At 36.9% G+C, this 18291-nt stretch overlaps 1 protein-coding gene across 2 annotated transcripts in view; it reads left to right on the top strand.

The window, feature by feature from the left end:
- LOC133516949 (monocarboxylate transporter 6-like) overlaps positions 1–18291 on the top strand; it is a 43687-nt gene that overhangs the window by 2859 nt on the left and 22537 nt on the right. For both annotated transcript variants that reach the window (XM_061850017.1, XM_061850016.1), the window contains exon 2: positions 15300–15423. In XM_061850017.1, coding sequence (XP_061706001.1) covers positions 15300–15423 — 124 coding nt within the window. The remainder of the gene's footprint in view (positions 1–15299; positions 15424–18291) is intronic.

Genomic DNA, 18291 nt, shown 5'->3' with positions numbered 1-18291 from the left:
AAGTCGATAAAAAAAACTCTGACTTGGACTTGGCCTATGTTTGTGGACCTATCTACCATAATAGATATGCAAGTAGATAGGTAACGTCATATTTTACTTGCGTTAAAATTATACAATTCATTATGGCTTAAGGAGGCACTTTTTATTGTAGGCACTAACGAACATATGATATCATCATAGCACCGTTGGCAGTGACACAGTGTGGTTGTACCACCACAAATTCAATATTCCTATGAAAAACTAACATTTATTTGGCACTCCCACACTTTGTTCTGCCAAAGTCAGTGCAGAGTTAGCTTGGACAGACTATAGTGGTAAATGTTAGAAACATAGGTCTTCATCTCTCTCCTTGCATTTATAGGCCAATTCGAGTTTTAGTTATTCCATCTGTTTCCGATATCTTCTTCTTTTTTAAATTATGGCTTCAGTCCATTAGGACTATTTCGCCAGTATCTATTATAGGTCTTAGGAGCTTTAATCACGACTAAAATTGTACGGTTAGTACAAGAGAGTGTACGGTGATTTTATCAGCTCTTGTAAAGCGATAGCTGGACTTTACAAGTAGCACGAAGACTACCGGCCGTTGACTCCAAAATGGTGGTTAAATACGTTTCAAGATTAATTCTCCATTCACTGCCCTTGAAACAATATTAATGAGCAAAAAACAAAGGAATTAATCACGAGGCACTGACCTAATATATAGACCCCGATAGTCCCCACACGGCTAATCTGCCAAAAGTGTAGCCGAAACACGGTCGATGTGTACGTGCGACGCTCGTGTCTTACGCTTAGCAACGCATACATCTATACAAAAATATGTTGCCAGTATTTATTTATTCCCGTCAGAGAAGGGGTATTTTAACAACATTCTTATACTTGGTTATGAAAAATTTGGAAGTGTATTGGCCGGGTGCAGACGGCTTGGCGGGAAAATAAAAACGATCGCAGCGCTTGATGTGGCCAAAGTTGGCGAAAAATGTCGCGATGTATGGGTACTTCTCAGTTAGTATGTTCGCGATAAACTCAAAAACTTCTGAACGGATTTTCATGTGGTTTTCACCTATATATAGAGTGATTCTTAAAGAAGATTTAGGTGTATTTGTTAAGGTTTTGTGTAAAAGATGTCGAAAAAAATCACGCTGTCTAAGTGCTTTATTCGAAAACGCTGCCTAATCCGTTTAAGATATAACAATACAATGTATGGTGGGATTGTCTCTCGTTGATTGGTCAACAAAAAAGTCCGCGATGGTATATATCTATCTTTTAAGGATAACTTACCCATTCTTAACTTATAAAAAAGATCACATAGGGGAGGCCGGGGCTGAAAGTTCCGATTTTCAAATAACATGGAATTATATGATGAAAATGATAAGTTTTATTTATGATATTTAAATCTTTTAAAGAATCTTAACCGGTATCTGTAATAATATATTAATTTCTGCCAGTATCTCAATAGTTTTTTTTACAGGCATATTTTTGCAAAATTTCGGAAGGGAACATTTAACCCCGCGTTGGGGCGAGTTGTTCCATGTGTGGGGCAAATTGTGCCGCTTGGATAATAGAAATATAGGTAATATGAGAATAATATAGGTTTCTTTCAAATAAAACAGTAATTTTTAAAGTTATATTTACTGTGTGTTAATGCAATGCTATAAACTATAAAGAAAACAACAACAAAACATTACTAGTTACATCTAGATAAACATTTGGCACTGGGTAACTAAAATTGAGATCTATTAGCTATTTGTTACTTCATAACTCCGTCATTTCTGACCCGATTTTTAAAATAATTTTTTTTATTGAATTTATATATTTACAAATTAGTCTCCTTTTTCTCAAAACTCAGTTCTGATGATAGGATCCATGAGGAATCGAGGGAACTCTTCAAATGTGAAAGGCATACATATAGTATTTTTTTATTTACATCAGCAAATCAACCATTTACATTTAAAAAAGTGACATTGGGTGAAGTGGAACTGCTGATGTTGATCTGAATGGAACTCCTCAACGACGCTTAATTCCCGCTTGGCGATTTGTCGTCTTCACTTTGTTTGTTAGGCAAATTAGGTTCTCAAGGCAAAATTTTGTCAAGCTCTGATGGTAGAATCTATGAGGAATCGAGGCGAGAGATCTCTTCAAATGTTAAAGGCATACATATAGTTATTTCTGCATTTTCTTTAACAAATCAAGCATTTACATTCAAAAAACTGACATTAGATGAAGTGGAACTGCTGATGATGATCAGAATGGAACTATTCAACGACGCATAGTTCACGTTTGGATATTTGTCCTCTTTGCTGTTTTTGTTAAGCAAATTATATTTTCAAGACAATTTTTTGTAAAGTTTGAGTTCTGACAATGGGATCCATGAGGAATCGAGGGAACTCCTCAAATGTTAAAGGCATATGTATAGTGATCTTAGTATTTTCATCAACAAATCAAGTGACATTTGATGAAGTGGAACTGCTGATGATGAATAGAACGGAACTCTTCAACGACGCATAATGTATGTTTGGCAATGTGTTCTCTTCGCATGTTTGTCAAACAGTTAGGTTATCAAGGCACATTCTAATAATTATCTGGTGCTTTATTTCATACATGGTGCGAAATAATTTGTTTAAATACAGTCGCATACCCAATTGCGGGTATCTTACCAGTCAACCATAGGGCAAATCTGAAATGTGTCAAGGTGGGTGCAGTGACAAAGAAATAAAACATTTAGGTAAAATTAGGCGTAGGACGCTGCCTTTTTAATTTCATTGTGTGAAATCCAAAATCAACAATAATGTTTCTTTCACCGGTTTCCCTCATTGAAGTCGGTTTTTTTCTTAAAAATGATTTAATCTACAACCGGGAGATGTACACAAATAACACAAACCGACTCGACCTTGAATACTGCGAGGGCCGTTCGAACGAGTGCGACATAATGTCGCAATTCAAGTGGCTTCACTAGGGATGTATGGACTAGGAATCTATTTATGCTTATAAATCTATGTCACGAGGCGTGTCTATCAAGATGGCGCTTGAACCGGAAGTCGTTTCCGATATGATAGTGATTTATCAGTGTCAAAATTGACGTTTTTGGTTAAAGAAATGTGACTTTTGACCAGTGTCAATCTGATCTCTGATCTGTTTCCGATATGATAACAGATCGAATAACTAAAACTTTAAGATTGTTTGAGTAGTGCGATGTTCAATTCGAACGTACATTGACATCAGAATGATATTTGAACCATGTTATGTAGTTATCTATCGTGTATTTCGCTCGTACATGTGTTGTTTGTGTTCTATTTTTTGAATTCATATATGTCAAGTACTTTAATATGGTCTGGAATTTTCTTAAATATTATCGGTGCCATACCCAAGATGCTATTTTACATCAGCGCCGTATTGCAACATAGTACGGTCGCCAAGCCGCTCCGAGGCCAGATTTAATTGACTCAGCTCGGCCTTACCCACAACCGGTATCAATGTGTTCGGACAGTTCTCCTGATCACCGTACATGCGGTAGTAAAGCGGAAAAATGGTGGAGGGGATAGTAATGACGTCACAAAGATGGCGGCCGGACCTATTCTTTTTGGCGGTGTATCTCGAAAACCACTTAACCGATTTTAATCATTGAGGTGTCAAATAATAGCTTATATTATGGAGATTATTTCCTTTTCTACAAACATTTACGTGAAACCTATAGGAAAAAAAATAATCACAAAAAACAGTTTTTTTATAAAATTATTATTTTTTTTTTTGTAAAAATCTCCGTAAATATTAGCATTTCGCAAATTTTGTTTAATATAAAACATATTGCTTCATTATCAAGGAATATAATGAGCCTTAAAACATACAGATCGAGTAATAAACAATGAAGCTACACTCATTTATTTGCGCATGGGTAACGATAACTGGCTTTTACCGGTCGAAACTGTGGTGACTGTTACGATACGTATTGAATGGAATTTATAGAGTATCGGTTTTAATTACTGAAATTATAATTAAAATTATAAAAACCAGACACAATAATGTTACCTTACTTCGACGTTTAGTCTCTTTTTTCGTCTTAATCATAGGTAGGTACATATTTCTTTTTACTTAAAAATTTTATACAGGGTGAACTTTTAACCACCAGTCATACTCTGCGCAGCGACTTTATAGGTCACACTTAACAACTTTTACTATGGGACCAATTCCGAAATCGCGAAAAAAATTTTGACTGTCCCATATAAAGGTGCGACCAACTTTACCAGACCAACACTTTTCCAAACTGAGCTACAGCTGTCCGATGAAGTTAAGTACTTAGGACTAACTCTCGACAATAAACTCAATTGGAACAACCACATCAACAAACGGATAGACAAGGCGGGAGTTGTCTTCTGGCAGTGCAGAAGGATGATCGGTAAGAGGTGGGGACTCAACCCGAAAATTACCCTCTGGCTCTATAAGACGATAATCCGCCCCTTACTCTGTTACGGTGCTCTGGTTTGGTGGCCAAGAACAAACCTAGGCAACGTACGAGACAAACTACAAAGACTTTACCGCAAAACCTTCCACCGCTGCACCTACACATACAGCAAGAGGCCAGTCTCTCAGCGGTAAGGTTGCGAACCCTCAAGATATGGTCTAACATCACAGGAGCTCTTCACACAAAATGCCTGGAAAAGGTGTATGACGAATTTCCAGTGCTTAGGTCAGGCACGGACCGGATTCACAAACAAGCTATCTTCGATAAAAGGTACAAAATACAGTTATATGAGGACGACAATCATGAAGGACTCAATCCCCGGGAGCTGAGAATCTTCACTGATGGGTCCAAAACAGACAGCGGATCGGGCTCTGGAACCTTCTCAGAAGACCTGAACATGTCGATCACCACTCCGCTAGGAGCCCATAACTCGGTATTCCAAGCTGAGTGCATGGGCATCATAAACGCGGCGGCTGCCATCACTGCAAGGAAGGTAGTAGGATCCTCCATCCGCATACTCTCCGACAGTAGAGCAGTCTTAATGGCTCTAAATAGCCATATAGTTACATCCAAACTTATACACGAATGCCACGAACGACTAATGGAGGTATGTCATAATAACAAGATCACCCTACAATGGATCAAGGGACACAGTGGATCCCGAGGTAACGATGCTGCGGACGAGCTTGCCAGGCAAGGATCGAATGCGGGGGCGATTGGTCCGGAACCGATTCTTCCGATACCATTTAGCAAGGTACGCTCAATGCTGCTGGCACGTACAGGGAAACTACACACAGAACACTGGCTGAACCAGACTGGATGCAGACAGGCAAAAGAAGCCATGCCTGGCATCAACGGAAAACTCACAAGGGCGCTCCTGCAACTAGGGAAGGTCCGACTGAGTATGGTAACCAGTGTCATAACAGGTCATGGACTATTTAACAAACATCTTTTCACAACAGGTGTCACAGACAGTCCCCTGTGCCGAGGTTGCATGGAGACAGAAGAAACAGCCTCTCACGTGGTGCTGGAATGCAGCGGAGTGACGCCATACAGGGCTAAACATCTCGGATCTCCGAGAGACCTCCCCGAGGTCCTACTCAACATCAAAGGTTTGATAGGATTCCTCGAGGAGCTGGGCTGGCAGAACTAGCCCACCCCCAACATATCACGCAAAATAGGCGCAAGTCGTCGAGTTGCGGAAAAATCGCCCGAATACAATACAATACAAGGTGCGACCAGACCGCAGCTTAAAAAACGGTCACGATACGGAATCGCAGTGACGCGTCGTATGCGTACCGTTTTTGACGCATGCTCCCCACACCGCTGTTTAAAAAACGGTGACGGTACGGAATCGCAGTGACGTGCTTCACGCGAATCTTTTTTGTTCGCAAAACAGTTGCGTCTTTTACGTCACCATAAGACCGGATCGGAAGACGGTGTCTGCCATAAGATCTCCGTGTAATATTTTTTGCGATTTTTACGCAGTTCAATTTACGGTGCGTCAGCTTATTTTAAGCAGCGGTGTGGCGAGCATGCGTCATGGACCCGGGTACGTCCTTAAACTACGTCCAAAAGAGAGGTATGGGCATTGTAAATGTCATCTCGCTTTGTGTGGTAGGGCACAGCCAGTGGGTGTCATTCCAGATCCAAATTTTCTTGCGTGATTCGGCATTGGTCCCATAATAAAAGTTGTTCAGTATGACCTGTAAAGTCACTGCGCAGACTATGGCTGGTGGTTAAAATTTCATCTTATACCTATATTCGACACAAGTAGTAAGTACTTACAGACCAACTATGATACACATTTTGCCTGTATAGTGATACATAGTGAATAAATTAATACCTGATTTAAAAAATAAAACAAAAATAACAAATAGCATGTTATTTAATTCAGTAATCACTAATCAGTCTTAAACAATGAACATCATACTTTTAGATTAGACAACAAAATGTATATTTATACTGTGTTTCGACTTGAAAGATTTTACTGCTTTAAAACATAAGACAAACCTACCAACCAAATGTATAAAAAAAAATGTTTTTTGTGATTATTATTTTCCTATAGGTTTCACGTAAATGTTTGTAAAAAGGAAATAATCTCCATAATATAAGCTATTAGTTGACACCTCGATGAATACAATCGGTTAAGTGGTTTTCGAGATACACCGCCAAAAAGAATAGGTCCGGACGCCATCTTTGTGACGTCATTACTATCCCCTCCCACCATTTTTCCGCTTTACTACCGCATGTACGGTGATCAGGAGAAACGCCCGAACACATTGATACCGGTTGTGGGTAAGGCCGAGCTGAGTCAATTAAATCTGGCCTCGGAGCGGCTTGGGGACTACTAATAGTAAAAGTTGTTCAGTATGACCTATAAAGTCGCTGCGCAGAGTATGACTGGTGGTTAAAAGTTCACCCTGTAATTAATAGAATCAGGCGTTACTTTGCGGAAATCCATGCTAACAAGAAATATTACTTTGCTAATCCGCGAGAAAATAACGTGTTAGTCAATCAGTGCTAACCCGTTATACTTACTTGCGTATTTTTACATGCAATTAATGTTCCCACCCTCCCACCGCAAAAATAAATACGCAAATAAATATAACAACCCACCACCAAAAGTACAAAACTCGACACGTGTTTCGCCTCTCTACGAGGCATCCTCAGGAGATGCTGGAGATGTTGACGGTCTGACACCCGACAACTGACTGAGCTGTCTAGAACGGTCGGCCATATTTATACCTTGACCAGTCCCCCTACTGTGCAAGTGTGAATGAGATGGAAAAATTCGTAATAACGGCGATGACGCAACATTCAACTGTTCGTTAAGAATTATCCCCCTATTGTTGTACCTAATTATTTCCAACTGTTCCAGAACACTCAAACGCAATCCTTTCTCGCAAACATGTAAAATATCAAAAGAATGATTCTCAGGTAAAGCATGGCCACTGTCTATCAAGTGCTTCGCAAAATTTGACTTTTCTGGATGGTTGTGTCTGTATGACGCAACATGCTCCTTATACCTGGTAGTGAAATTACGGCCTGTTTGCCCCACATACACTTTATTACAATTATCACAAGTAAGCTTATAAACTCCAGATTTTTTTCCCTCCTCAATCTTATCTTTCCCATTGCAAAGTTTAGAGTGCAAAGTGTTGTTTGTCCTAAAAGCCACAGGAATGTCGTTAGATTTTAAAATTTTGTAAATTGCATCTGACAATTTGCCAACATAAGTTATGCTCGCTTTGTATTTCTTAATCGGCTCAGAGGATCGTGCAGCATACAACATATTGTTGACTATACTATTTCGCTTTTTTCTGATGATTCCATCCACAACTGACTTATCGTAGCCATTCGAAACTGCTAAATGATAAATATTATTTAGTTCAGCTCGATAGTGTTCATCAGAAAGAGGCACAAAAAAAAAGAAGAATAGCTTGCAGTTAATAGAGAAAATAAAAGATATTAACATACCAGAGAATGCTGTCCTTCTTTCATTAGATGTAGACAGTTTGTTTACGAATGTGCCATATGGGGATACTTTGGATATTCTTAGGGGTCTTTTTGAGAAGCAACGGTTGCATCCAGGGGAGGTAGATGAGTTGATAGATCTAACGGCGATTTGTATGAAACAAAATTATTTCAGATTTGGGGGACAGTATTATTTGCAAAGTGATGGTTTGGCTATGGGTTCTCCGCTGAGTCCTTTAATGGCGGATATTTTTATGGACCATTTTGAGAACCAGCACATTGTAGGCAATAATAATATATTATATTATTTTAGATACGTAGATGATTTGATTATTTGTTGGATGGGGAGCTGGGGCCAACTGGATGCTTTTATTGCTGAACTTAATAGTAAGCATCCGAAAATTAAGTTTAAAAAGGAACTGGAGCAAGACAACTCATTGAATTTTCTGGATTTAACAATTTCGAGAGTGAATAATAGGCATCGTTTCCAAATTTACCGTAAGCCTACACATACTGATTCGGTTATCCCGGCATCTTCGACGCATCCATGGCAGCATAAGTTGGCTGCTTTTCATTGTTATGTGCATCGGATGTTGACTGTGCCTCTTTCTGATGAACACTATCGAGCTGAACTAAATAATATTTATCATTTAGCAGTTTCGAATGGCTACGATAAGTCAGTTGTGGATGGAATCATCAGAAAAAAGCGAAATAGTATAGTCAACAATATGTTGTATGCTGCACGATCCTCTGAGCCGATTAAGAAATACAAAGCGAGCATAACTTATGTTGGCAAATTGTCAGATGCAATTTACAAAATTTTAAAATCTAACGACATTCCTGTGGCTTTTAGGACAAACAACACTTTGCACTCTAAACTTTGCAATGGGAAAGATAAGATTGAGGAGGGAAAAAAATCTGGAGTTTATAAGCTTACTTGTGATAATTGTAATAAAGTGTATGTGGGGCAAACAGGCCGTAATTTCACTACCAGGTATAAGGAGCATGTTGCGTCATACAGACACAACCATCCAGAAAAGTCAAATTTTGCGAAGCACTTGATAGACAGTGGCCATGCTTTACCTGAGAATCATTCTTTTGATATTTTACATGTTTGCGAGAAAGGATTGCGTTTGAGTGTTCTGGAACAGTTGGAAATAATTAGGTACAACAATAGGGGGATAATTCTTAACGAACAGTTGAATGTTGCGTCATCGCCGTTATTACGAATTTTTCCATCTCATTCACACTTGCACAGTAGGGGGACTCGTCAAGGTATAAATATGGCCGACCGTTCTAGACAGCTCAGTCAGTTGTCGGGTGTCAGACCGTCAACATCTCCAGCGTCTCCTGAGGATGCCTCGTAGAGAGGCGAAACACGTGTCGAGTTTTGTACTTTTGGTGGTGGGTTGTTATATTTACTTGCGTATTTATTTTTGCGGTGGGAGGGTGGGAACATTAATTGCATGTAAAAATACGCAAGTAAGTATAACGGGTTAGCACTGATTGACTAACACGTTATTTTCTCGCGGATTAGCAAAGTAATATTTCTTGTTAGTTCACCCTGTATAAAAATTTTAAGTAAAAAGAAATATGTACCTACCTATGATTAAAACGAAAAAAGAGACTAAACGTCGAAGTAAGGTAACATTATTGTGTCTGGTTTTTATAATTGTCATTATAATTTCAGTAATTAAAACCGATACTCTATAAATTCCATTCAATACGTATCGTAACAGTCACCACAGTTTCGACCGGTAAAAGCCAGTTATCGTTACCCATGCGCAAATAAATGAGTGTAGCTTCATTGTTTATTACTCGATCTGTATGTTTTAAGGCTCATTATATTCCTTGATAATGAAGCAATATGTTTTATATTAAACAAAATTTGCGAAATGCTAATATTTACGGAGATTTTTACAAAATAAAAAAAATTTTTTTTATAAAAAAACTGTTTTTTGTGATTATTTTTTTTCCTATAGGTTTCACGTAAATGTTTGTAGAAAAGGAAATAATCTCCATAATATAAGCTATTATTTGACACCTCGATGATTAAAATCGGTTAAGTGGTTTTCGAGATACACCGCCAAAAAGAATAGGTCCGGCCGCCATCTTTGTGACGTCATTACTATCCCCTCCACCATTTTTCCGCTTTACTACCGCATGTACGGTGATCAGGAGAACTGTCCGAACACATTGATACCGGTTGTAGGTAAGGCCGAGCCGAGTCAATTAAATCGTGTTTCTAGAGGGCTTTTGAGATTTGGCGACCGTACTAACACTGCGGCGGTCTGAAACTAAATGTTGCGAAGATCGAGTACGGACTCCGACCCCGTAAAGGTAGGGGACGAATTCGTGAAAACGAATAAATTCAAATAAGTACTTTAGTTCCGTGCTGCACGAATCTGGTGAAAACGAACACAACATTCGAGCCTGAATAAGTGCTATTTGGGCAAAATGGCAGGAAGTAACCGGAGTCCTCTGCGACCTCAGGATACCGGTGAAGCTAAAGGGCCTTGTGTACGAGAACATCCTCCGCCCAGTCTTACTATGTATATGGTAAAACATCAATAAAAGAATTATGCGCTTCATATACTCCACGGCATCATATACTTCGCTGAAGGATAAACTGCTTAAATGGTACAGTCGAGTTAATAAATATTATACATATTTTCACCTTAATCCATTACAATAAGGTGAAAATATGTATACATATTTATGAACTCGACTATATCTAAAATATTAAAAGGTTTTCACTAGAACAATCACGTATTTCTCCTCGCCAATATGTTAACATATTAGTTTCTTGGCTATAGGAATTTTAAATAACAATGCTGTGTGGTCAGATAGACGTGTTCCCGACTTTTTTTAGGTTCTGAGTGAAATTGTCTAGGCAAGAATTACTAGAAGGCCTTGTTGGTTCTTTGAATTCTAGTGCTGGTCCATAACTTACAAAGATACTTGAATTCTAAAGTGATTTTGTTAGGTTTTAGGATATCAAAATTAAAGTCCCCACATATTACGAAACTTTTGGAAGAATGTTTTTTAATATCATGTCTATTTTTTTATAAAGTTGATTAAGGTATCCTATACACGCATAAATAAATAAATTTAAAAAGACAGTAAATGTTTTCCGGCCAAACATTGTTTATGGAAATATAGTTTACTTATCTAGTGACCTATTGCGCAACATTCGAAAATGTCTGAGATTTAGTGTTTGGATATTTCTGGCAGCTCCTTGAAGCTTAGACCCGGTTTAACAAGTATACAGTATCCTCCTTCGCTTCCATTTTTTTCTAGAATAGCATGCTGCTAGGTGATACTTTGGTACTACCAAAAAATTCTCATTATACAAAGTATATGGATAGGAGCTTGTTTCTTGTATAGTTCATTTATATGTTAATGTCTGACTAGTTTGTATACTCGTACTTGATTTAGTCTCGATAAAAGTCTTGGCTGTTTCCATCTGAGGGACGAGACAAGTGCGGTTCCGCTGGAGACGTCACTGACATAAATGTACTAGACAGGCTATCTAGAACAAATTGTGTCCGCCATTTTCGGCGTTTGACATCTGCCACTAAGCTGAAGAATAAGCGTACCTAGCCAGAAGCGAAACTGTTATGACAACTGCCCGCGTAGCCAACGTGCATATCGTTCACGCTCCGTGGCGAACGAAACGCAACTGTCACATTCGCACTAATATGGAAGAGTGATAGAGAGAGATAGCTACGATACGCTACGGAGCGTGAACGATTGTAACGTTGGCTACGCGGCCTGTTCATTTTCTGTCTACCTACGCACTGTAAAGAATCTAGATAAAATGTTAGTACTCCAGTGCCTATGGATGTCTGTGATGTGATAGAACACATACAAGTTTCCAGTCATAATAATATATCGGAGTCATGAAGTTACATAGATGGCCCCTCAAAATTGGTAAATAATATAAAATACTATATCTCGCGCGACCAATGATGATCCGTATGACAGTTCATTTTTATATGGAACAGCTGCCACGTCAAATGTGTATATATTATCGCGACTAGGCTAGGAGGCCTACTGAAAATTATGAAAATTTATTTGTCAAAAAATGTCATTGAAATTATTGAAATAAAAAATCATATTACACGAACGTTTTCTTTTATTTCCCATTTGGTACATAAAATAAGTAGATTTTGAGTGGTGGACTCTAAATGAGATCGATGCTACATAAATTCTCATACATATTAGGGTCTGTGCGGGAAGAGAAGAGTCGTGGAATATATGGGAACCAAACCAATACATTTCATGACTCTTCTCTTTCCGCACAGACTAACTATTTGAATTTTAGAGAGAATATGAATTATTCGACGTGTGCAAAATTCGTATTTTCTTTTTACTAACAGATCATAAGTGCATAATTTTTCGATATAAATATCGACACAGGTATATCCCTAGTAATTAACTCAACTTGTGACACCCTACAAAAATGAGGAATAACGCACATATAAACATCTCTTTTTGACACATTATCTAATTCGTAAGGAAGCTAAGGACGGGTATACATGTTTGTGAAACATTTTTTCTTGACCGCATTGATCCATAATTTCAACGACTACGTCACGTGTCCGTCTTACGAATTTTCAATCTGTCGAATCTGTCGGTCACGTGATCTGTCGCGAGTTTAACATTTTTTCCCCATCCCAAAAAGTGCACAGCGCCGCTAAAGAAGTTTTCACTTCAAAAATATTTTCATACTGATTATAGTGATTATCATTACTTTTGGATCACTCCTCGTATGTATGCAAAATTTCAGCTCAATCGGAAATCAGGAGGTAGGTCAAAATCTTTCAAGATTTGACCATCGCTAACAATAGTTACTTGTGAGGCCGAAGGCGAGGGAGGCAAACACGCGGGATGGAATGTCCTACGTTTCTTCCCGTGGTGCGCATAATATTTTTCTGCTCGACGGAGGCGGAAAGCGGCAACTTCGTTTAGCGCAGCGGGAATAAAGGTGACGCTTTCCGCCCGGAGGGCAGAAAAATAACATATATACCTATTAACAGGCCAAGTTAAAAGGGAAGAATAACTTAGCGATCCTAACGTAGTACCTAACGAATACATTTTCTATGAAATTCCATTTCGGGAGAAAACGGTTTCCACTGACTACATCTTAACAAACAACTTTGATTTTTATGTCGATTGCTTCAGCATAATATATTGTAGGTCTATAAGTAAAGCATTTATGAAAAAAAAAAAATTTGCAAATATTGAAAAAGAAAGAAATACCGATAAATCTAGTTTTTCATTGTGTCAATAACATACTATGAAATCATGGAGAATGGAAAATATTTAGAAGTGGAAAAACATTTTCTCTTTTTGTATGGACGAGTACGAACGAGCTAATGCTACCCTCTCAAATAAGAGGTTGTAAAAATAACTCTCAGGATTTTGAATATTGGTACGTTATGTTTATGTAAAATTGACAGAAATAAAGATCTAATGTAAGGACGCTATGCAGGAAGAATTCCGTGCCGTTTTCTATCTCTATCGTACGCACATAAAGTACAAGTAAAGTGGAAATCCCGCGTGAAATCGCCTTTTCATACAAACGTAGTCCTCATTCTCCTCTCTGGATATTAACATTATTGAAAATATTTTGACACGATTGGTTGTATATCAAGCACAGCTATGCCCCTACGTTAGATTATTTTTTGATTTTTTAAGTATTATAAGAGTTAGGAGCTTTTATAAATTTGTATGAAATGTGTTTTTCGCTCCTAATTTTTATAATGAACAAAAAATCGAAAAAGTCAAACGTCCCCTACGGTAATGCTACGGCATAGCTATGGTAAAATTGGTAAATATACATCAAATTTTGCAAAAAGTATTTTACATAATGTCAATATCCAAAGAGGAAAATATAACTTTATACATATTATTATATACACCATGATTTTTTTAAAGTCCGATAATTTCAAGGGTGCATTTCTGAGCTTGAATTAACTAACTCAAAGAAACCGGTACTCTAATTAACTCCATTTTGTACATAATCAGCCATTTTTTTTTTTAACTGATAAGGCCCCTAACGAGCGTGTATACTTGCTTTAGGGCCTGTTTACATATTGGTTAGTGTTTAGTATGAGTTAATACATTTGCTACTAAATGCAAGTACCTACATACTACTCTCGGCCGATCGATATTCGAAATGTTATTGATAAAGTCATAGTTTTCAATTGTTTGGTGGATTTCAATATAATATCCGTTGTAAAACAACGCAACAAATTAATTACTTCTTACAAAAGATAAATTGCCGTCCGTCCGTTTAAATATTTCGTTAAACGAATATTTCACAATAACACCCTGCCTGACATAAATGACTCATTGACTATTCTATCAAAATATGATATAAAACCTTATATAAAATTAACTTATCATATCAATATCAGTGATGCGACAACTAGAATAGATCGCCACAGATAGGTAAGCAGGGACGCAGCACAGCGCACCAACAATTAATAAGTTATTATTAAATATGTCACCAGTTCTGTTATCGGTTGGTAACAAGTTTTTGCACCTGTAAGTTTTTGACAAGCAATCTTATTGAGGTTGATAATCTGAAGCCAAATTGACGCAATTTCTCTCTGGTTTGTTGTAGCTGAATGATGTACCTAATGTAAGGGGTGCAATAATTACTAATCTCACCTGACGATTTGAAAGCGCACTAGCGATGCTCTCAACGGTAGAACTCAGTAGTTATGACCGAAAACGGCTAGATGATGATGGTTAGAAACTTAACTACCATAAGACTAAGTAAATAACCTACAATAATTGGACTCTTTATCATGTTCACTTTAAGTAGAACTTAATAAAAGAAAAACTACTTCTGTAAGTAAATTAAATTGGCAGTTTAAGTAGCGTTTCAAAACAAATCAAATCGAGTAGTTATCATTTATTTTCAGACATCAAAATAAACCTTAATTTAATATAGACATTGAATGAAAATTATGGCAAACTTTTTATGTTTGTTAAGCCGTTTTTGAGTAGTGACAAAAAGTCGTCCCTTCATAGTAAAAAGACGTACAAAGCGTTGTGGAGTTTCTCTCTTTTGCTTGCTAAGCCGCGTTTTCACTTGGTGCTCTGAAGAGTTCTGAGCGAGCAATCATTCGTTCGTTCGGTGAATTTTGCTCTAAACAAAATGTTTGCTCAGAATACTAAATGAAAACGCGGCTTTATGCACATGATACTTACTAATAGTACCCGTTCAAGGCTTATTGTGACGGACTTGTAACTACGGAACCCTGCAGTAAGCATGGCCCGACATGCTCTTGGCCGCTTTTTTTATCAGTGGACTTGGTTTGGTATTCAATAACAATTAATTTTGTTTCAGATGTTAGGATTTGGATCTTCGAACGCTTTTGGTATTTTATTTCACAATTTTTTCATTGAGCAAGGCAGTGCAAGTGGCCTTCCTCTAGTGATTGGGGTGTATAATGGAGCTCTGTCGATATCAGGTATAAAATAATTTCTACCGTTGAATGTTACTATTAAAATTATAATTATTTTTTTATATTAATACAAGGGTCTAATTTTCGCTTTAACCGAAAAACATAATTATGTTTTGCATTAGCATTAAGCACACTTAACATTTAATAAATCGCTTTCTCCTTTTTTTAACACCAAGAGGGTCGTAATTCGACTACGCTTTTTGATTCGTATACTTCTATTTTTTTATAGCTTAGCAAAAAATAGCAAATTTATAGCGATCAGGCTACAAAAACGAAACGATTGGCATCTCATTCATTTTAATCAGCTCAGCTCTATTTTAAACCTGTGGAACACAATATGACGCCTTAGCGTTTACCTTACCTTACCTTACCTTAGCGTTTACCTTACCTTAGCGTTTACCTTACCTTAGCGTTTTTGTGACAAATAACTGCGCGAGGCACAGTAATTATTTGTTCCGAAAGATTTCAGTACCCCTAGTGTAAATAAATTCGATTTCGAAACGTGACGTACGCGTTTGCGTTTAGTCTCATTTTGTATGTGATTTAGAAAGAGCGCGCCAAGCGGGACGTTTTGGAAACTCAAAATCCTATACAAAATGACACTTAACGCAAACGCGTTCGTCACGTTATGATGTCGATAAAACTTACACTAGGGGTACTGATAGACCTCGATTTACCTTATTAATAGAAGCGAGAACATTTGTCAAAATTAGTGGCACATATTATTACAGCATCAAAACGACATACATTTAAAATAATAAGTGCCTACTTACTACCTAAATTTTCATTTTTATTTTGTGCTGTGCATTTTCATTAAGTTTAACCATCTGATATAAATTAAATAAATTTGTAGACTATCTCAACAAGTTGAGTTGGGTAAATTAAGTAAACACATGTTATATGTTATAGTTGAAATTTACTGACGTGATTTTTCGGCTTAAACCTTACTTTCCTAAATAAGTAGATTGTTAACCAAGGGATGACGGCACTCATTCCTGCCGAGATAGTTTAGGCGCCGACTAGTCCGAGACTGAAATGATGCCTTTCACCCAAGTTAAACACTCTACTTTTCATTTCGAACACAAGGAAAATAAAATGCTTTTTTTTAAACATGACAAAATATATTTTTATAGTATTTCTTGAGGGTACTTTCAATCAACAATTTCGATAAAAGTATCGGTATTTAGGGAATGGGGAGTGAAAAATCGGAATAGAAATTGTATAACAAATCTATTTAAAACCCAATTTCAATTGCTTATCGTAAAAAAATTGGAAAGAATCGTACCTTGAAAGTAAAATGCTCTAGTGGAGAAACGGATCACTTACTGCACACTTTTTAGAACAACAATGGCCCCCTTTCATAGCATGAGAAATGAAAAAAGCATTATCTTCGAATATTTTTATCTCATGCCGAAAAACTACAGGAAATTTCAACTTACATTTTGTCAAAATTGTTTTGATATTGTATAGTTTAATTTGTAAATATAAGGTATATAATATACACAGGGTATATATAACTACCTACAGTTATGCGCAATATAATAGCAGTACATAAAAATGTAAATTAGGGGAAAACTATAACTTTAGATCAATAATATTGGCCCTTTTAATATAATTCTTCCGCATTACTTGACATTGTTTCAAAATTAGCTGTAAACTTTACTTAAATAATATTGGAAGTAAAAAAATATCATGAGAATCGGCTTTCTTACTAACTTGCGGAAATTCTTATAAAAACGTAAAACCCTACGAAAAAAAGACAATTGTGTTTTATAATTGTAATTTATTATCTTACCTCTTATTTTCTTTTTTTAACTACATGTTTAAAAAGAGCCTTTAGTCTATTTAGCCTATTATTTTCAATCAAAGCTTTACATTTAAACCTATGTCATCCAGAAAACTAAACTTTTCTATAAGACGATCTTCGTCGCAGAGTGTACAAGTGGTCCATCATTCGGACTTTGTTGTTGATTTTTGACTAAATACTTGGGTATGTTTGTTTGCTTGAGGCTCTAAATGATAGTGCCGGCCATGACAAACCCATTAGTAGTAGTACTATAGTACACAATTGTATTTTTTTCATAGGGTTTTACGTTTTTATAAGAATTTCCGCAAGTTAGTAAAAAAGCCGATTTTCATGATATTTTTTTTTACTTCTAATATTATTTAAGTAAAGGTTACAGTTAATTTTGAAACAATGTCAAGTAAAACAGAATAATTCTATAAAAAACATCTAGTATAATTTATCTAAAGTTATACATAGTTTTACCCCAATTTTCATTTTCTTATTGACTGCTATTATAATGCACACAAACTGTATGTGATTAATTTATTTCTGCAAAGTTGCTTTCTTTGAGTTCGAGAATCTCGTTATGCGTAAAATTTGAAATCAGTACCCCTAGTGTAAATATTTTCGACAGCGAAACGTGACGTACGCGTTTGCGTTAAGTGTCATTTTGCATAGGATTTTGAGTTTCCAAAACGTCCCGCTTGGCGCGCTCTTTCGAAATCCAATACAAAATGAGACTAAACGCAAACGCGTACGTCACGTTTGGAAATCGAATTTATTTACACTAGGGGTACAGAATCGTTTGATAACAGAATCTTTTGTTTGCTTGAGACACAAAATCAGCACTTGCAACAGTCTAACTTTACTGTTGAACAAATAACTTATTAACGTAACTGATTAGATAAGCGATTAAGCATACGCTACATCAAACATACCGCATAAATTATCATCTTATTCGGGTTGATTTTTGGCATTATACTCATGAGAGCATGGGGTCCGCTTAGCAATTAATCCCAAGAATTGGCATAGGCAAAAAGTTATTAGAACACACCAATAAAAAATAAGTAGCATTAATTAACTAATTG

This window comes from Cydia pomonella, chromosome 4 (assembly GCF_033807575.1).
Source record: "Cydia pomonella isolate Wapato2018A chromosome 4, ilCydPomo1, whole genome shotgun sequence".
NCBI classification, from domain to species: domain Eukaryota; kingdom Metazoa; phylum Arthropoda; class Insecta; order Lepidoptera; family Tortricidae; genus Cydia; species Cydia pomonella.
Note: the sequence above shows the minus strand (reverse complement) of the source record. Positions and strands in the feature narration are given on the sequence as shown.